The sequence below is a fragment of the Citrus clementina genome, unplaced genomic scaffold (genome assembly GCF_000493195.1).
Source record: "Citrus clementina cultivar Clemenules unplaced genomic scaffold, Citrus_clementina_v1.0 scaffold_9, whole genome shotgun sequence".
Classification (NCBI taxonomy): domain Eukaryota; kingdom Viridiplantae; phylum Streptophyta; class Magnoliopsida; order Sapindales; family Rutaceae; genus Citrus; species Citrus x clementina.
The window spans coordinates 17003698-17024989 of record NW_006261964.1 but is presented as its reverse complement, the minus strand read 5'-3'; the positions used below and the strand labels follow the sequence as shown (position 1 = coordinate 17024989).

General features: G+C 33.8%; 1 protein-coding gene across 1 annotated transcript; it reads left to right on the top strand.

Moving 5' to 3' along the window:
• Positions 1-2119: 2119 nt before the first annotated feature.
• On the top strand, positions 2120-20958 carry LOC18033302 (DNA repair protein RAD50). Its single transcript, XM_006420957.2, has 27 exons — positions 2120-2519; positions 2641-2727; positions 3504-3671; positions 4983-5158; positions 6407-6521; positions 8727-8955; positions 9156-9334; positions 9428-9598; positions 9783-9887; positions 9966-10073; positions 10187-10398; positions 10525-10617; positions 11493-11620; positions 11989-12103; positions 12181-12310; positions 12490-12699; positions 15623-15831; positions 16908-17109; positions 17910-18079; positions 18156-18480; positions 19240-19365; positions 19451-19503; positions 19801-19951; positions 20037-20099; positions 20215-20348; positions 20435-20563; positions 20738-20958. The coding sequence occupies exons 1-27, from the start codon at positions 2397-2399 to the stop codon at positions 20775-20777; spliced, it is 3951 nt and encodes a 1316-aa protein (XP_006421020.1). The 5' UTR covers positions 2120-2396; the 3' UTR covers positions 20778-20958.
• Positions 20959-21292: the final 334 nt, after the last annotated feature.

The window sequence follows — 21292 nt, the reverse complement described above, 5'->3', positions numbered from 1 at the left end:
AACTAATAAATAAGAAAAGATGTTGAAATCCACTGCATATAATTATATTTTTATTAATAAACTTAAATAATAAACTAACTTAAATATTAAAATATTTATTAAATTCATATAATATTTATTTAAAAATATAAATAAATAATAACTATTTAGTATTATTTAATACTATTAAATAATAAAAATATATAATACAGTTCATACTCTACCAAACATGATACTGTATTATTTAATGCATTCCATTATAATCCAATACAGTCCAATACAATGCAGCACACCAAACGCGCCCTTGATGTCCAGGATTGCTGGGTATAAAAGTACTGTTCAGCATTAAACTTATGTGTACTTGCATTTGGCTGTGAATCAAACTCGCATTGCATCGCATAACGCAAAAAAATTATGCGGTGAAACCCGCATTAACCAATCCCGTGAGGGGTTGGGTTTAAGTGGGTATGCATAAATATAACAAAAAAGAAAATTGTTTTAAAAAGCACAAAGCGCCTTTTTTATTTTCCAACACCTTACCTTGAAGGCCACTACTTCTTGATTTCGGCGACGAATCCGCACCGGAGCTTTGTCGCATGATGCTTTCTCTGCGCGCATCCATATCTGCATCGCCTTCCTCGCATGTATTCAAGGTCTGCTTTGCCGTGCGCCACACGTGCTTCTTTATTGCCGCCGTGTTGGATATTCATTGCCTAAATCATCAAACAAAATCTACAAAATCAGAGATTATGTTTCTTTTTCTTCTGGATGAGGATCTTCTCCTAATCTGATTTTCATCTGAGCAAATTTTATTAATATAATTGGTGGGTAATAAATTAAAAAGAAAAAATATTTAAATCTTAATCAACCACTAACACTTAAATATAAGTGACACAAGATCTGTAAAAGATCAGGAGTGTTCAGATCAAGAGATGATCCATATGCTTTTCTTCTAAGTTGAATTTATGTCATATATACACACACATGCACATGTGCTACTATCATAATTATTAATCCCTCGGAAGTCCAAAGGTTTGCAATTGATTTCAGCAAAATTATCAGTATATTCTTCATTAATAAAATTGAGCGTTGCTAATTTGCTATTATTTTTGCTTTCTTTTTCTTTTTCTCTTTTAATTGTTAAAGTTTATTGTTTTACTTTTGATAAACTTATTTTCGCCAATTTTATATATTATTTTTTATTTGTTCAAAAATATTTAATTTTTTATATTTTTTAAAGCAATAATATATCGAATTCGTGGGTTGTGAAAATATACTGATAAAGTAATATTTCACTTTTAGAGATAGACAACAAATATCATTATGTTTACATAATACATTTGTATTAAATTTCTAAAATTTAAGACTTCTATATTTAATATTTTTAGTAGTAATAATATTATTTTCTAAATATTATTTAAATTAATCACTAAAGAAATTAATATATTACAATACAACATCAAATATAGTATAATTAAAAATTAATTCAGTACAGTTTAGTACCAAACGTTGTACAATATTATTATAATATAGTACTAATGCAATCCAACATAATACAATACCCTTATATTAAAATAATATAATATATTATAATACAATACAATGTGCCAAATACACTCATAATGTTTTATACTCGTACTCTACTCTCCTAAATGGTATAAAAAATTATACCCACACCTTTTTTTTAAAAACAAAAATAAAATTAGACTCGATATCTAATCTTAATAGAATAGGCCTCTGTACCCATGAAGATCTTTTTACCATCTCTGCTAAAGATTTGTTTAAATGGTACTTGGAGATATTTAACACCTATTCGAGGGTATTATAGTAAAAAAATTTACTTTTGGACTAGAAATGTAAGGAAAAGAGGATTTGGGCTATTTTAAAAAATTAGTCAAAAATTTGATCCATTTTTATAGATTTTCCTTGACTAATTTATATGCCTGTTTTATATCTTTTGATTTTGGATATGACTATCTTAGAATTACTGTGAAATAGAATGCGAATCATAATTATATACTTAAAATTATAAATAATAAAAAATTTATTATAACTACAATCGTATGCGACGAAAAATGCTCCACTTTATAATAATTCCAACGCAGCCGCACTTTCATTTTTCTGTTAATTTAAGCTGGATTGTTTTCTTATTAACATAGTCAGCCCGCACTGAACCCGCCTTTTTCATTTTCCATTTTTCCTTTTATTTTCATTTTTAAAACCCCTGTGCTTCGTCACTTGCCAGTGTCCCTCTTCCTAGTCAAAAACCCCTTTCCCTCTCTTCTTCTTCCTTCTTGTGTTCTTTATGTTCTCTAACTCCTGAAAACACTTTTCATGAATCTCATCATCGAAGGATTGGTTTAATCAACCAAACATCGTTTGCAAAATTAAAAAAAAAAAGGAAAAGAAAAGAAAAGATGAGCACGGTTGATAAAATGCTGATAAAAGGAATCCGGAGCTTCGACCCTGAAAACAAAAACGTTATCACCTTCTTCAGACCCTTAACCCTAATCGTGGGCCCCAACGGTGCTGGCAAAACCGTAATTAATTGATTGATTAATTTCTCCATCTCGACGCTTCACTTTATTTGTTCATTTGTTATTTTTGTATATATCTGATTAATGGAATCTGCTGAATGCTTTTTTCTTTTTTTGTTTGCAGACAATTATAGAGTGCTTGAAGCTGTCTTGCACTGGAGAGTTGCCGCCCAATGCAAGGTCCGGCCACAGTTTCATTCACGATCCCAAGGTCTCTTTCATTCACTCTTTCGTTATATGAATCTCATTTTCTTGAATAACCCTTTGTTCGACGAAAATTGATGAGTATACTTAAGGAAAAAGTCGAAATAAGCTAAGCTAAACCGAACAGTTTTATTAGGCGCAGGCTTCGTTTGGTAGTTTGGTCTCATGGCTTTTAAGGCTCAGTTGTGGTGATATTAAAGGCTATAGCTTTTGAATTATAATTTTGATAAAAAAAGTGAAAATAATTTTAGATTTTACATCAAACACTTGCAGGCTAAAATCGGTTTAACTTCAAAACTAGGACTGTTAAGTATTTACCAAACATGGCTTAAAAGCCATAGAAGCCCAACAGCTAAGCCAAACGGACCCTTAGACAGTTGTTTTCGTAGTATTTTGAATTAGTCTCCATACCATTATCAGTATAACCCTTGGATTTACCACCTTATTTCTACTATAAAAATTGAGAATTCTTCAATCAAAGTGTTAACTCTGCGGGAGTATGTAAAAGAATGATAGCATGGGTTATATTATTAGCTAGGAGTTTGACATGTTGGAAATTAGAGCAAAGGAACCATAGCTGCTGCTATTTGTCGTCAAATCTGTACACTTCCAGGTAGATGAAAAATGTGAGCCCCGTGGAATTACTAGAGACTTGTTTGCGAATTCCTAGTGCTGGATCTATTTTTTTATTTTTTATTTCCAGAATTTCTCACTTTACACTTGTATTCATGATTACGTAGATGAAAAATTTCTTTTAAGTGGGTTTTTACTTGCAAATTGTAGGTTGCAGGGGAAACAGAGACAAAAGGACAAATAAAGCTGCGGTTTAAGACAGCAGCAGGTAAAGATGTGGTGTGCATAAGGTCCTTCCAACTGACACAAAAGGCATCTAAGATGGAGTACAAAGCAATTGAGAGCGTGCTTCAAACAATAAATCCTCACACTGGAGAGGTAGGGTATAGATGATTTTGATATATTACTTGTGAAGACTTCAACATTATATTGTTCTTACTTCCTGGTTTCATATTTGATAGCTAAAAATTTTGGATTTTCACCCAAGCATGACCAATCTGTTGTATGGCATGAAAATTCAGGTGTTCCTATTGGCTTTATTATCACTGTAAGATCATGCTTGTATGTTATGGTAATTAAAATTTGAATGTTTGCCACTGGAGGCCTTATATGTTGTCTGTGTTTCTGAGCTTCCAGTTGATGGAAACTACTAAGTTGATATTTAGTGATTCAGGTTGGTCTTGAGAAGTGGCTCAATGAAGAGATTTCAGAAAGAAATCTCTTGTACAATTTATTGCTTGAAAAAAAAAAGTATAGAATACAAATAAAACTCCTTAACATGTATGCGTTTTAGAAAACATATGGTTGTCTTATGAAGTTTCGAAAAATGTATTCAGATACAGGATCTTGTAATTTAGATGTATGTCTTCAATTTAGTTTGCTTTTTTGTTTTTTTGGGACAAATGAACTTTACAGGATTTTGGTTCTATTAAGGAATCAATGCTTTATTGACTAGAAGAAGTACAGAGGGATGCGGATTTGTATGTGACTCCTTATAGCTTTGAAACAAATGTCAATGGAAAAAGACAATATATTTTGATTAAATTATGCAGTTATTAAATTTTCCTTATATGTACTTGTTATATTTGTATGGAAAATAGATATTGTGGACCAGATGTTGGCCTCACATTTTATTTTGTCAAGGGGTCAGTCAAATAGACCATTGCAGGTTCAAATGGTGTGAATTTATTCATTTATTTATCGTGGTCTGTTTCCGAAGATATGATGTAGGGTCCAAGACTGCATTTTGATTTATCATGGTCCAATTCAATCATCTTCAGTGTCTAGTGCCTGGATTGAGTCTAATTGTGCAATATAAAATGATGAAACGATGGCAAAAAAGCTGAAAATGCATAATGAAGAAGTGTTCTTAGAGATTTTATCATAGTTGGAACTAAATCTTATCAAATTCTTACTGTTTAGCAGAGAAAAAGAAACTTAGATAGACTAATTATTATTTTTCTGAAAATAAAAAGAAAATTATGAGCAAGATGTATTTGTCTCTCCTTTTTGTGTGTTCTGAGGTATGCACTTCTCTCGAAATTGAGGATTCTGTTTTAAAATTTTTTTTGAAAGAATGAATAATTGTTGTTTCTGCTATATTATTGTCACCTTTATATGGTGCAAGTATAGTTTATAAATCTATATTTATTCCAATTTCATTCATTCTTTTTGGTTGTTGAACTGCAGAAAGTTTGTCTTAGTTATAGATGTGCAGACATGGACCGGGAAGTACCGGCTCTAATGGGGGTCTCAAAAGCTATTCTAGAAAATGTTATATTTGTACACCAAGATGAAGCAAATTGGCCATTGCAAGATCCTTCGACATTGAAGAAGAAATTCGATGATATCTTTTCTGCAACCCGGTATCTCATTTGCTAGTTCTTTTTTATTTTTTTCTTTCCCACCCCCAACCCTTCCCCCTTATTCAAAGGATAAAAGTGTATAGTTTGATATATATTTACATCTATGTGGAACTTTTATTCATGTTTGCATAATTGCTTATACTTGAACATCTAGGGTGGTTAGAGGATCAATTAGATGGTTGAGTTGGCAGTCAAATCCACCAAAAGATAGTTGCAAATTATATTTGTTACAGCTGTGTTCTAATTAGGAAGAGAATAAAACGAAAATAGTTTCTGAACGATCTTGACTTATCTCCCTCGACCATGGAAACGGACCTTGTATATTAACCAATACACCTATAAAATTTAGCAAGGCACACCATTACAGTGGTGCCGGCAAAACGGCCATGAAACCAATTGGAACAAACCATCAAATCTGCAGGTTTGATATGGTCTGGTTTCAGTTCAATTTTTGGTTTCTGCTTATAGATTTGGAGCAAACTAAAACAGATTAAGATATATTTAATCAAACCACTACATGGTGTAGAATGTGTGGTATCCATAAATTGTTATATTAGGCATGCCTATGGTTGATCCTAAATATAAAAGTTATCTATGCCATCTTTTCATTCACACTTTCACATAAGACAGTAAGAGATGCTCTCTTTGCCGTCACCCCTGCCTGAGTGCATGTGATTATCATAGATATTCACTATTATGCATTGGTTGTGCTACATGTAAAAAAGTTATCACCTTTGGAAGAATTACCTCTGTGGAAGAGAAATGCTTCTTTAGACAAAACCCCCAAGGGAATTTCATCTATTAGATAAAGGCAGGCTTCATTGTTCAGCATGTTACGGGAAAGATGCTGTGTTTGGTTGGTAAATAGAGAACCACAAAATTGTTCACTCGCATGCTTTGCATCATATGAAACAAGAAGACTGTCTGCGGGAGACAGAATGCATGCAATACGATATTTGTGTAGTTCTGAGTATTGTTTGTGTAGTAATCAGTTAAATTGTCTTGGTTTATTTGGGCTTTTACACATATCAACAAAGTACCCATCCTAAAGTTAAATCTCTTACAGTTATCTTGCCTATTTTTCTGTTTTGAATAAAATGGTACATGTAATGAATGGTCTCTGACACGCCATTCATCTCTGCTATTTATTGTTTTTCTTTGCACTGCAGTCGTTTGTTTTTAGCTTACCATTATTTTTCTTCTAATAAACTGCTGATGACAATATATACATGGCTATATGCAATACAGATACACAAAGGCTTTGGAAGTCATAAAGAAACTTCATAAGGATCAGGCTCAAGAGATAAAGACATACAAGCTAAAATTAGAGAATCTTCAGACTTTGAAAGATGCTGCTTATAAGGTTTTCTTTTATTTTTACTCTTTTTCTATTCATTCCCACTTCTTTGATTGTGTTGTAATTTGTCGATCCTCTATTTGCTCATCATACTATCTAACATGATAATTGAGTTTCTTGATGGTTGGTTTGCATCTTGAGACAAGTGATAGACAGTACAAGGCTGTTAAATGTAACTATTGTTTTGAAGTTTTGCTTTTCAATTGAAAAAGAATAAATAAATAAATAAAAGAAAAGAAAAGAAAAGAAAGAGTGAAGTTTATCTCAAGCAGTATTATTTTCACTTTTTTTTTTAACTCTTGGCTTTTATCCACTGTTGACATTGCGATAAGTTATTCACCATTATTGTTTCAGTTATAAAGAACTTGAATTAGATGATATTGTTTCTGTGAAGAGAGACTTGGAGGATCTTTTCTTTTTTCTTTTTTTTTTCCTTTGAAAAGAATTCCTTTTTTCAGTATTACATAAATGTAAACCCTTTGGGAGGGATTCAAATCCCAGACCTCTTGTACACCAAGAGGTTTCAGTTGTTGAACCAACCAGAACTTACAAGACTTGGTTGGCATTATTTTGTCTTGAAAAAGGAACAGTTTTTGTAGAATCAAATGGTGTGGGAGATATTTTATGGAGGCCAACACAAATGCCTCCCAATGACAATAACGTGATCACTGTCAAAAATATTTGTCCGGTTGATCACTCTTGTCTCCTTATCTCTTCTTCTATTAAAGTAGGTGCTCACTTTACAATTTCTATGAATTTAAGAAATTTACGTTTTTTTTTTGTTTTAAAAGTTTTTTATTGTCCTTTCTGTAACATAATGGAAATCACCAATATCATCGTGAAATTATAAAAATTGTGTTTACTATTACTGTGGACGATCATAATGTTTTTTCCCCCCAATTCTTTTTGTGCTGATGTGATAATAAGGGGTAAAGCCGATACTGATGACACAACTTTGGTACGAGACTGAATGAAATCAGTGAGCCAAAGTAAACAAGTAGATATATTTATAATTTTTTATGGCTTTGTTTGATGTGATGGGAATTGCTTCTGGTGGAATGTATTATCTCATTGTTTCATAAACTTTTGAGGCATGCATTGCAGATTAAGCAAAACAGTGGCTAATTGGGGCTTTTATTATATAGTTTGCACAGAAGTTAAGACTGACCAAATAATTTCGAGTTTGTATCATATAGCATGCATTGCTGTATTAAATTTTTGAAAAATGCTAACGCATGAGGATGGGCTATTGACAAGATTCTTCTGCAGCAATCATGGATGAAGATTGCATTGCTAAGATTCCATTTTTTTTTTTTTGGGGGGGGGGGGGGGGGGGGAGTAAATCAGCCTTTTCACTTATGAAAGGGTAATCTAGTCATTTCAAATTTCTTTAACCCAACACTAATGGTCAAACTGGTTAAGAGACTTGTTTGGTAAACCTTGTGGATGTGAGTGACTTAATTGATTATTTCGACAAATTTCTAGTGTAATTTGAACAAAGGCACCGATGACCTAAGTGCAAATTACTCTGTTTAAACATTTTTCTGCTCTTTCTATTGTTGAAGGGTTGGAGATCCTTAGTACTTGGTGTCAGTCAGTTGTGGGTACTGTAGTCTTTGTTCTCAATTGTAGGTATGCCACAGCCATAGGCTTGGCTAATGCCAAGTCAAAGATTTAGCGATTTGCTCTTCAAGTTCATTAAAGCCTAACTGTATTTGCCATTACTAGTTTTTAATTCTTAGCCCTTGGGATTGTTATAATTTCACTGAGCAGAGTTCCTTTAAAAGATTTACTGCATGATTAACGTATTATGATATTCCTTAAACTAATATTACTGCTGATTTCCTTGAGCTTCCTTTATCCACGTCTTCCTCTGGAGATTATCTTTCTTTTTTTCCAAGTCCGTATCAATAACAAAGCTCGGAAGTTCTTTAGAATGCTTTATATCATCTTTTTACATTATAGGTCCTTATAATGTTTTATTTTATTACTTCAAGATTTATATGCTTTCATTTTGCTCCAGCATTGCTGATAATCTTTTTGTTTCTTTTCTTATTCAGTTGCATTTTCCTGCTATTTTTCTCTCCTTTTCTCCTTGCTGCCTATATATCTATGTATCTTCCCAGTTGCTTTGTTTGTCCTTTAGTCTATTTTTTGTTTTGATGAACTTAAATTGAGCATTTTATGATGTGATGTTGATTTTTTATGCAGCTTCGTGAAAGCATTTCTCAAGATCAAGAAAAGACTGAAGCTTTAAAAAATCAAATGCAGGAGTTGGAAAAAAGCATCCAAGACATTGATGCTAAAATTCATCATACTGAACTAACACTAAAGGATTTGCGGAAAATGCAGGACCAGATATCAACCATGACTGCTAGAAGAAGCACTTTGTTTGAGCAGCAACAGAAACAGTATGCAGCCCTTGCTGAAGAAATTGAAGGTTTATCAATGCACATCATAATATAACTTTCACTATATTTCCCATATACACATATTTTAGTTTATGTTTTATTTGTGTTTGTGTTCTTTACCAAGTCTTTACTGATATTTCTGTAGGGACCCATGTACATGCTGTTTGTATAAAATTACTATTATAAAGTTTAATGGTTAGCAACATAATATCTGTTTTCTTTTTGTCAGATACTGATGAAGAATTGAAGAATTGGAAAAACAATTTTGAAGGGATAGTTGCGAAGCGTGAGAGTGACATTAGCAAGCTAGAGAGGGAAAAGAATGATATGGATACGAAAATTAAATTTCTTGAGCAGAATATAGACGCTTACACAGCCGAGATCACCAACCTTCTGTCTGAAGCTGGAGTAATATTAATAGAATTAATTACATATGATATTGTAAAACTTGTCCAATTCATTTAGACTGATGTCAGCTTGCTTTGTTCCTTTTGCCTTTAGGCTCACATGTCACGAATGAACGAAAGAGATTCGACCATTCAAAAATTATTTGCAAGGCATAATTTAGGGTCTCTCCCAAATGCCCCCTTCAGCAATGAAGCTGCTTTGAACTTCATAAATCGCATTAGATCAAGATTAAGTGATCTTGAAAGGGACTTGGAAGATAAAAAGGTGGCTTTTGTCATTTCTATAGCTAGATTTTTTCATCACTCATTTACAATAGATGCACATATATTATGAATTATTAGAGTTTAAAATATTTACCTTTTTAAATTAATTCACCTCAGGAATCTTGTCTAGCTTTGACATATATTAGCTTGATTATAGCTATAATGAAGAGCATTGATTGTTTCAGAAATCGGATGAACTAGCGCTTAAAATGGCATGGGATAGCTACTTGGATGCCAATGATCGTTGGAAGAATATTGAGGCTCAAAAACAAGCTAAAATGGAAATTAAGGTGGCGTTTTAAAAATACTTGTTACATAAAAATCTCAAGGCTCAGGGTGTGTGGTTCTAAAATTTTGAGTTCTTGCAGGCAGGCATTTTGAAACACATCAAGGAGAAGGAAAATGAACGTGACTCATTTGAACTTCAAATCTCTAATCTCAATCTTTCTCACATTGATGAAAGAGAGAATAAGATGGTAAGTTTGCGTGCTTATTTTTCTTGCTTGCAAATGATAACTTTTATTTTAGCAGCTAACACCAAGCTACGGGCATGTAATGCTTCTCTTTATATGCTCGCATATTTTGACAGCGAATAGAGGTTGAGCGAAAGACTAATCAGCTTGCTGAAAGAGAGTTTGAAATAAACATACGCCAAAAACAGAGTGAGCTGTTTGCCATGGATCAAAAAATTAAAGCACTTAATCGAGAGAAAGACGTACTGGCTGGTGATTCTGAAGACAGAGTGAAACTGGCTTTGAAGAAGGCGGAATTGGAGAATCACAAGAAGAAACACAAAAAGATGTAACTCTATATTTTCTGTTTTGTTAGCTCATCTTTTCTCTTTCTTTTTATTTTTATTTTTTTTATTTCGTCCTTCTTTCGTTTGTTGAAGCTTTTTTTTTTTTTTCCTTTTTTTATTGTACCCAGAATTGATGAATACAAGGATAAAATCAGAGATGTGCTTAAAGGGAGGCTTCCTCTTGACAGGGATTTGAAAAAAGAAATTACTCAAGCCCTAAGGTTGTTGTTTATTGCCTTTACAGTGATCAATCAAATGAAAACTACTCTTACCGTCTAAGGTTTTTATTTTTTTTTTTAAACTCGAACCTATTAGTTATGTTGGATAATCACTTATTCAATTATTGTTAGTGTTAGGGTAAAAAAGAACAATCCAAATAAACCATGTTCTACACAATAATTTGATGACCCAAACATAATATGGAACTAGATTATCAAATAATTCACCTTTTTGGCAATCCACCACAATCCCAAACATGCACTTAATCACTTTGGAGAGGTGCTTGGAAGGAACAATGCAGGATAGAATTACAAGCAGTAGCTTCTAAAATTTAGATGCATAGGATATTAATAAAGCATTACACTTCTTATAAGGGGAAAAACTGTGCAGGATGAAGTGAGTTAAGGCCTGAGATTTGCACTAAGTCATCTTATTTCAAATAAAGTTTGTGGTCGTTGGAAATCTGCTGCATATAGTTGAGCTGGAAAATTCATTCTTTTCTGTTTCACAAGCTTAATCCAACTAAACATACTAGGAATTGTTAGCTGTCAGAATGTTTCTGCTTGTTTGGGCCTTAAATGTTGGCAAGTCCTAAACTTTGGTAAGAAATTTGAAACTCTCTGTTGAAACATAGCATTGCTTTTTTTTTTTTTTTTCTGGATTCATTATGCCATAATTTGGATTAGTGATACATGTTCCCTGTTTCAAATTTTCATCTGACATCAGCATTCTGTAGGGATTTTGTTGGCTTTAGAAGTTAGAGGTGACAAAATTATTTATTTATTTTTTTTTTTCACACACTTTAGCTTGGTTTGATCCTTACTTCTTTCAATCACTTTTTGAGCTGTCCTTGGGATTGGTACTTTTGCTGGTGCAGGGCTCTTCTGACAGAGTTTGATGACTTGAGCTCAAAATCTCGTGAAGCTGATAAGGAGGTAAATATGTTGCAGATGAAAATACAAGAAGTGACTGATAACCTGTCCAAACATCGCAAGGATGTGGACTGTAAGTATCATCCCAGAGCTTAATAAATTTATAATTGAGTATTCTAGCTTTCTTACATTTCAAGCCTTTCCTTGTGAGAGCTTCAAAACTGATGCACATCAGTTATATGGCTTGGTCTTGGGTGCAACAGAACAACCCTAGGGTTGTTTACATAGAATTCACAACTTGATTAACAAGGATTTGATGTGTTACTATTTTTGCTTCTAAGAACCAAATTTATATATATTGAGAACCAGTACTGTTCTGATTTTATTTATATTAGCAATGGATTTCACTTTTCCCCCCACTTTCCCCAAAGTAAAGAATATAATTGTTTGCTCAATTACTCCTTAGTACTTAATAATTTTATTTCTTCTGATTTAATGCAGCTAAGAAGAGATTTATTGAATCCAAACTTGAGTCCTTGAATCAGCAAATTTTCAGCATTGATACTTATCAAAAAGTCTTGGACTCAGCTAAGGAGAAAAGAGATGTTCAGAAAAGGTATAAATGGCTAAGGTGAAATGTGCTATTTTGTGGTTATGAAGGTGCTAATGCTATGCCTGGTGCATTATATGCAGTAAATACAATATTGCAGATGGTATGCGGCAAATGTTTGATCCTTTTGAAAGAGTTGCCCGTGCTCATCATGTCTGCCCTTGCTGTGAACGTCCTTTCTCTGCTGAGGAGGAAGATGAATTTGTTAAGAAGGTTGGTATAATTCATGGTTAAATCTTTAAAGTAGGTTATGCATCAACTTATAGCACATACTTTTATTACTTCTTGATATTTGGTTTTTCATTGGATGTCCATTAACTCTGCCGGAAGAGATTATATGAGCTTCTTTTAGAGGTACACCAAGATTGCTGATATTTTCTCATAAATTACAGCAAAGAGTAAAGGCAGCAAGTTCAGCTGAGCACATGAAAGTGTTGTCTCTGGAGTCCTCAAATGCTGATTCTTACTTTCAGCAGTTGGACAAGCTCCGCATGGTTTATGAAGAATATGTTAAACTTAGCAAGGAAACAATCCCTGTTGCTGAGAAAAACTTGCATGAGCTTACGGAAGAGCTGGATCAGAAGTCTCAAGCTTTTGATGATGTAAGTAGGAGTTCTTTACATTTCCTTTTTAGATATTTCTCATTTCTTATTACAAGTGCTTTAGATTTGTGATTCTCAAGTTTTTACCCAATTCAGTGTTTTCATCTGCAATTGAAAAATATTTTAATTTTTCACATATATTATATCTTTTTGGATTATTGGAGGAATGGGTGTTCTTTTTGTTCATGTATAGTTTTTTGGGATACAGATTGGTTTCCCTCACCAACTTTTTGTTCTTTGTGGACCTAGTCCATATATAATCTCCTTGCTTTTTCCCTTTATTAACAAAATTGCACACTTTCTTGAATTCTTGTCCAAAAAATAAATAAATAAATCAAAGATTCTTGTAATTTTTTCAGCTGACCGTACACTGCATTTTTGAAAAGTATAAGCGATGGCACATCTTCCCATGTAATTAAACCAAAAGGAGGGTTCTGGGAGGATCCTTACGCAGCACCAGTTTTCTACTCTAATATTGTATAGAAAATTCAATTTATACATTGCTCTGAGCGGTGACTGCATTGTGTATTAGTATGAAGTTTTATATTGTTCAACATGTTGGATGAAAAGCATTTAAACTGTTTCCTATAAACACAGAAGAAAAAAGGTCATAACACGTATCAAATTCTATATTGAGGAAGACTGCATTTTAGAATGTGTGGAACATAATGATTTACGTTTTGACTCTGTATAAAATAATTGTTTTTTCTTGATTGTATACTTGTGTTCCTCAAACTGAATCTAGGCAAATAAATGTTAGCATCTTTCTAACAGTGATGAGCCTCAGAAAGTTGCTTTGGCCATCTTGTTTACCAGGTAACCTTGTGCATAGGTTTTCATTAACTAACTTTTGATGCTTGCTGCACTGAAAATAGATATCTACTTGACTGTTTGTCATATCAATTTTGTATGTCGCTTGTTTATTTTGTTGGATTCACATGCAACATCCATTGGAGAAAATATCTTTGGGTAGGGGAAGGATGGATACTTGTTGGAGTTCATGGATGGGTATTCTATAGATGGCTTCCCCACCCTTTTCATCTTTTTGTTTATTTTTGCATATCTTATTTTTCTTCAAATAATGTTATCTTTCTTAGTTTCCTATCAAAATAATTAATTTAAAGTTACATCAGTTTGTGATTTGATTCCTTTAGAAGTTTGTCATTGCCTTCTTCCTCTTTTTTTTTTTCTCAGCTCTATATGAGACTCTAGTTCTTTGGGGTTCCTATTTTGGTTTTCAGATCTTAGTTAGTCAAGGGATTTTCAAAGTTTTTTTCTCGGAATTTATGAGAATCATATACATGATTTTCTTGGGCTGAAAGTTGTTAGGATTTTAAAGCGTATTCAAAGTCCGAATTCCAATCAAAATAAATAAGAGTCTGGGGTTTATGATACCTAAATTCACTCTATGTACAAGGAGGTCTTGGCTTAAACCTGGTTTTGTTTAGCATGAAAGGAAGTTCGCCTTTCATCCTGGCATGATGCAATTGAGATCATCAGAGAATCCTAAGTGCTCAAATGGGCTTCAACAAGATATTAGGCTATTAAGCCAGAAATTTTGGTTTCAAAACTTGTCCTGAGGTTCTAATTTAGCCCCCCCCCCCCCCCCCACCCCTATTACATTTAAAAAAAAAAAAATTATTGTCCAAAAGTTTATCTTCAACGTGTATTAAAAAATTCTATTGCCTTAAAAGTCAATGTTATGGGTGCTAAGTTGCTATTTGACACAAAACTTCATCCCTCACATGTCCTTGCACATGAACTAAACACAACCCACCTCTAACTTTTTATTTTTTTATTTTTTATAACAATACGATGATTTAAATTTTATTAAGAGAAAGGAGAGGGCAGAAAAGGGTCACTAGCTTAAAGCTTAGACAAAGCGACACAGCTTTTTTTCTTTTTCCCTAAATAATATGAACAATGTAAATTTTATTAATAAAGAAAAGAGAGGGGAGAAAAAAGTTACCAGCCTAAAGCTTAGACAAAACGACATCCATTTTTTTTTTATAATATGAATGATGTAAATTTTAATAAAAATAAAAAAGTTAGTAGATTAAAGCTTGGACAAAACAGCACTTAGGGGTTCCTCATGAAGACTCTTTCTAACACAAACACGAACTCAAATATTTTACATTTTAGTTAATTAACAATAAAGGGTCTCAAACACTAGACCACTTGTTCGAACTAGCTCTGCCCCACGTTAAGTTACTGCTTGACCTAAAAGTTTAAGCCCTTAGGTAAACATCTAAATAGTATTTAAGCTCTAATAATTTCTTAATGATATACGGTTGATGAAAAGTTGAGAGTAGAATCATATTAGAGGAATTATCAGTTAAAACTATTCAAATTAGGAACCAGTTTGAGGAATATAATCAACATGACATGTATCTAGAGATTTGGACTTGGTTTACAACAATTCATAGATGTTTAGGGAGATTGCTGACTGTGATGTGAATTTCTAGGGCTGTGTAGGCTAGATAAGCACAAGAGTAACTGCTACTCCAGTAGCACAGATCCGGCGAATAGAAAATGATTTGCTGTCTATTGGCTAACAGAATGATAATAACATGTGTGTCGCAACCAAAAAGGGATTGATGTTGTACTCTATCCGGTGGATTATGTTCTTAGCAGTTGAGCATGTAATGGAAAAACATTCAAGATCAACAAATACGTAGAAGAATGACATGGCTCTTTCCTTCCGTTATTTATTCTCTTTCATTCTCTATGTTTCATGTCTTGCAGATGTTCTACAATCTTGGCATCATTTTCGTACCAAGGGGAGATGAGAAGTTCCCCATGAATTTAAAGATCCTTACTATGCATTCAATTATTGTTTACTGCTATCTTGTATGACTGTTGGACTTTACAATGTGCATGGGATTACCTGATTTTGAGAATGTGTTAAATGCTTTGCCTATAGGTGTTAGGTGTTTTAGCTCAAATTAAGGCTGATAAGGAATCAGTTGAAGTCTTGGTACAACCTGTTGAAACAGCTGACAGACTCTTCCAAGAAATTCAATTGTGGCAAAAGCAAGTTGATGATTTGGAATATATGCTCGACTCTCGAGGACAAGGTGTTAGAACTATGGAAGAAATCCAGCTGGAGCTGAGTGGCTCTCTGAGCACAAAGTATGTTACTCAAACTATACACCAATTGTTTGTTTGAATTTGTCAGGGCTGTAGGAATTTGGGTATGCAGTTAACTTAGTTGGTTCATGGTATGTGCTTAACTTGATTGATTTATGATCTTGGTTATTAGTTTCTTTAATGTATATCCCTTTCTAGCTTTTAGCTTTAAAAAGCTTTGATATAGGCTTTGTTTAAATAGAGTACATTCGTTTACTGCCCACCCAGAAAAGCTAATCTCTTGGACGTGTCCAGTGTTCCACAAGATAACTATAGATAGAAAGAGGGAAAGTTGTGGTGGGGGGTGTGGTTGTGTGTGGGAGGGAATGTAGAGGAAAGGGGGGAGATAACTGAAGAAACCAGAAGCACGGGGAGAGAAGTCAAACAGAAAAGGGGAGAAACAACAGAAGAAATTAAGGAGAGAACAATCTTATTCCATTCAAATAAACATTCAAGTCTGCATGAATATAAAAAACTAGAATAGTTGCCAAACCCTAGGCAAAACGGGAACTCAAAATCCTAGAAAAACAACTTCCTCATATGAAAGATAAAACCTAAATACGAAAACTACTAAGGAAAGTGAAATTTTTTTAACAATTGCAAAACCCTAAAGGATTCTGAATCGTTAACCCTAGCTTAGAAAAACACGACTCTTGGTGAGTTGGATTGATAAAACTTCTCCATTGGCTTCTCAAAAAGTACCAAAGTTTGTCGTGTATGGAGAAGAGAGTAAAAGGAAGAGAAATGGAAGATCTAGTGTTTTACATTCTCAAGTCAGATCAAATGTCAGCTTAAAGGAAATTCATGGAGGCCTACTTTGTGGATCCAAACAAAACCAAAAGGAAACTAAATTAAGGCATTTTTTTTTTAATCAAATAAGGTATGTTCCTGAAATCGACATTATATAATCACATAAGCTCTAAATTCTTGCTACTTCTCCATACATTACTACATCGGTGGTCCTGCATATCCATCATCTTGAAGGCTAATTACCCTGCAGGTTATCATTGAATTCTTAGATCTTATCTAGCTGAAGCTTTTTCTTTTTTTCGATCTATTTTTCTTTCCACTGGCTGCAGGGATAATCTCCAGAATGAACTAGAAAAGTTAAGGGATGAGCAAAGGTACATGGAAAATGATTTGTCAAACATTCAGATAAGATGGCACACCCTAAGGGAGGAAAAAGTTAAGGCAGCTAATACATTGAGGGATGTGAAGAAGGCTGAAGAAGAGTTGGAGCATTTGATGGAAGAAAAAGGTCAACTTGATCTCGATGAGAAGGTTGTCTGTTCTTCCAAGAACTACTTTTTGTGGTTTTATATTATTTGATTGCATGGTGTGCGTTGAAGCATTGGGGTTATGACAATCAAAAAGTAGAAAGTGGTCAACCATAAAAAGGTCGTGATAGCTTATTGATGCATTAAATTAAAAAATGGGTATGAAAATCTACTTGGGGAAGTTACCACTAGGTTTAGGACATGCCATCTTATACTGATGAACAGTTCACACTGGAGTTTTAAATGTTCATTTTCAAGAACCTGTCTAGGAGTAGCAGTTGGTGACACAGTGTTGGCATTAAGTTGAAGCATCATCAATGCATTGAAGTTGTCTTGTGCCAAGTGTTATATAGGCAGTTTGGAATACTGTTGGCATAGGATTGTAATTAAGCAGACTTGATAAACAATTATTCCAGTGCTTGTCTTTTCTGCACCGTGCACAGGTTGTTAAGAGTCAGTAAATGGCCTGATGATTGTATCTGGATAACTTGCAGTATGCTTGTTCATAAAACACTAGGATTTTCAAAAGATAGGTTGAGAAAATATTTCCCTGCCATTATGAAGTTCTCAATCTGTAATCTTATGTCCAGATATTTGGTGGGTAGTTCTAGTACAGAACTTGGTTATATACGAGTAAAAATCAAGTGGCTTGGAAAATAGAAAATCAATGAAAAACTGTTTTATGCTTTATTTATTTACTTTGGCACTTTTGAGTTATACTTTCAGCTGTTTCCTTGATAACAATTTTTTTATCCTTTTGGTTGTTATGTTTGTAAAATAATGCATGTTCCTAATGGTTTTCAGCTCTTAGCAGAGGCTTCAGGCCCTCTATCCAAGGAGAAAGAGAAGTTACTGAGTGACTACAATGATTTGAAAGTCAAACTTAATTGTGAATATGAGGAGCAGGCCGAACAGAAAATAAACTTTCAACAGGAAATTGAGATGCTGCTTAAAATTGCTTCTAAGATTAAAGAGTATGCTTTGAACCTAAGGTTGATATTTGAAGTTTTCCAATTCCATGAATTGTAATCATCAATTTTGTTCTGTCAGGTATTATGATTTGAGGAAAGATGAGAGGTTTAAAGAACTGCAAGAGAAGAAATCTCAGTCGGAATCTGAAGTTAAAAGTTGTAAAATCAGGACAGATGAGATTTTAGTTGAGCTGGACCGATTCAAAGACATAGTGCGGAATCAAGATCAAATAAGACGAAATATTGAAGACAACTTGAATTACAGGGAAACAAAAGCTAAAGTAGATAAATTTGCTTCTGAGATTGAGTCTCTTGAAGAAAGAGTATTGAAGATTGGAGGGGTTTCCACATTTGAAACTGAATTGGGAAAGCACTTGCTAGAAAGGGAGAGACTTCTTTCCGAGGTATATATGGCCCCTTCAGACATCTCCTATGTTATACCTTTTTGTTTAACTGCCATTGTTATACATACATGCATTTTATATATATATATATATATTTTTTGTAATATTGACGGGATAATTGCTAGCTACTTTCTGCAGGGTTGAAGTGTTTTATGAACTGTTTTGAGAAACTGTAATTTGTTCATAATTTGTTTTCTCTTTTCTTGCTTTTCTATTTAATAATAGTTCCTTTTTGTCATCTTTTTTCAATTAATATTGGTAGTTTGTGTTGTTTTTCCGCCCTCTCTCCTACTGAAGACCAACTTGTGTCAACTGTACAATATAAATATGTCCAAGTTGATTTCACCGTCTGGAAGGAGAAAATTGGGTGAGTTTTTTGACTTGAAGATAGGAAGAGTATGTCTTGAAGTGCATGCTTAAAACAAGTCAATTCATTCCATGTTATTGGAGACGGTTAATTGTACACTTGAAATCCCAAGTGATGTCGGTAAAGGTTTTTCTGTCAGTTGTTGCAACCAATTATAATGTGTGTTTGGGTGCAAATAAAAAGGGAGGAGCTTATTATAATCCATGCATATTAGGGTTAATTTTAAATGGATCACCTAGAGGTGAGACACTTTTATAAATGAGCTGTATCTGTGCTATGTCTAAATTGCACTAGTACTTTTTATCCTAGCAATATTTCAAGTCAGACCTTCCTTTTGAGGTCATATTTATGTTTAAAGAAAACTAAATTGTGGTTTTCCTTCTCCTCAACAGGTAAACAGGTGCCAAGGGACAATGTCCGTTTATCAGACCAATATTTCAAGGAATAAAATTGATCTTAAACAAGCACAATACAAGGACATTGATAAACGACACTTTGACCAGCTAATCCAGCTTAAGGTGGGAGAATTTACAATTGCTTGAGTGATTGTCACCGTCATCTCTAGCTCCATAGTGTTATTTAACTTGTAGAATTTTGTGGCAGACAACCGAGATGGCAAACAAAGACCTGGATAGATACTACAATGCACTTGACAAGTAAGCTATTTAAATAAGCTCATCTTTATTCATGATACCATCCAGCTTTATAGGGTCTTACTTCCTCTATTCACCCTTTTAAGTGATGCAATTAATGTTAAGAAGTAAGATGTTCTAGGTAGGAAGTCCTGGTTATTACATTTTGCCGTTCTAGGTAGGAAGTCCTGGTTATTACATTTTGCCATCTTTTCCTCTGATCAGTAGGGGTTTAAAGTATTTCATTACAGCAGTCACAGGTTCCTTCTGACATTATTTTGAACTTTTTGTTCTTCTGATCTATTTTGGTGTTTCCGTTAGAGCACTCATGCGCTTCCACACAATGAAAATGGAGGAAATAAATAAAATTATAAGAGAATTATGGCAGCAAACATACAGAGGGCAAGATATAGATTACATTAGGATTCACTCAGACTCTGAAGGTGCTGGGACTCGTTCTTATAGTTACAAGGTATAGAAGCAATTTGTTTCTTCTTGCTGTTCATTGCTGCTATTACTTCGAATGTATTTTATCAATTCTATTGTATTCTCTACAGGTTCTTATGCAGACCGGAGATGCAGAGCTAGAAATGAGAGGAAGATGTAGTGCTGGTCAAAAGGTGAGTAATCCTCAAATGCATCCTGCAAGAAACAGAGAGATTTTTATATGTCAGGTTTTAAGAATTATTTAAATTTTTGGTTTATATTGTAAAAAAATTTATCGATTGCATTTAGGTCCTTGCTTCCCTTATTATACGGTTGGCATTAGCTGAGACTTTTTGCCTTAACTGCGGAATACTGGCATTAGATGAACCAACCACGAACTTGGATGGTCCTAATGCTGAGAGTCTTGCAGCAGCTCTCCACAGGTATGAATGGAACCAGTTAAATTTTCACCTCTATTTATCAGTATCAGGCTTTGCATTTAACTATCTAGTTGTCTACCTCCTTTCAGAATTATGGAGGACAGAAAGGGCCAGGAGAACTTTCAACTAATTGTGATTACTCATGATGAGCGTTTCGCTCAACTAATTGGTCAACGACAACACGCAGAGAAATATTATCGGGTTGCAAAAGATGATCAGTAAGCTCATTTTTATCCATCTTTTTCTGAGGTTTCCATTTTAGCTTGCCATCATACATTGGTTTTGGTAATTTATCATACTTGTTGCAACCTCTCATCGAACATTATCTTATGATTTAATCTCATAGACTAATTTGTCTCGCTCTCTCTCTCTCTCTCTTTTTTTTTTTTCAGTCAGCACAGTATAATTGAAGCCCAGGAGATATTTGATTAGCAAGTATGGTTAGTGTATAGCGTCATGTGTCAAGATGCAGTCTGTTACCAATAACTTGTATCCTGAGATTATTATCCCAGCCTTCTCCTAACGGTGACTTGCTAACGGCTAACCCATAGCTGCAGAATTGAGGATGATTTTCATAACAAATCAATTCATAAAAAATATTTTTATTGATTAAGTTTCCTCTTTCCTTTTCCTTTCTTTAGGTTGCCCTTTAAATGATCAAGCCGTTGCTTTCTGAAATTTGATTCTAAGGTATAAGGACAAATGCAAAAGCCATAAAAAATTTTACTTTTGTCCTTAGTTCTCAAGTGAGTGTATGCTAATTATTAGTTTGTTTGTCATGAAACAATTGTAGGTTATTTATAGTGTGAAGTATTTATGACATGGTTGTGGAGGGTGTAAGTTAGTCTAGTTTAAAAGTTTTCTTGAATAGAAATAAGGGTTCACGGTTCGAACTCTACTCGCATGGATGAAAAAAAAATTGAGTTGTCATTAGTTTATAATTAAAA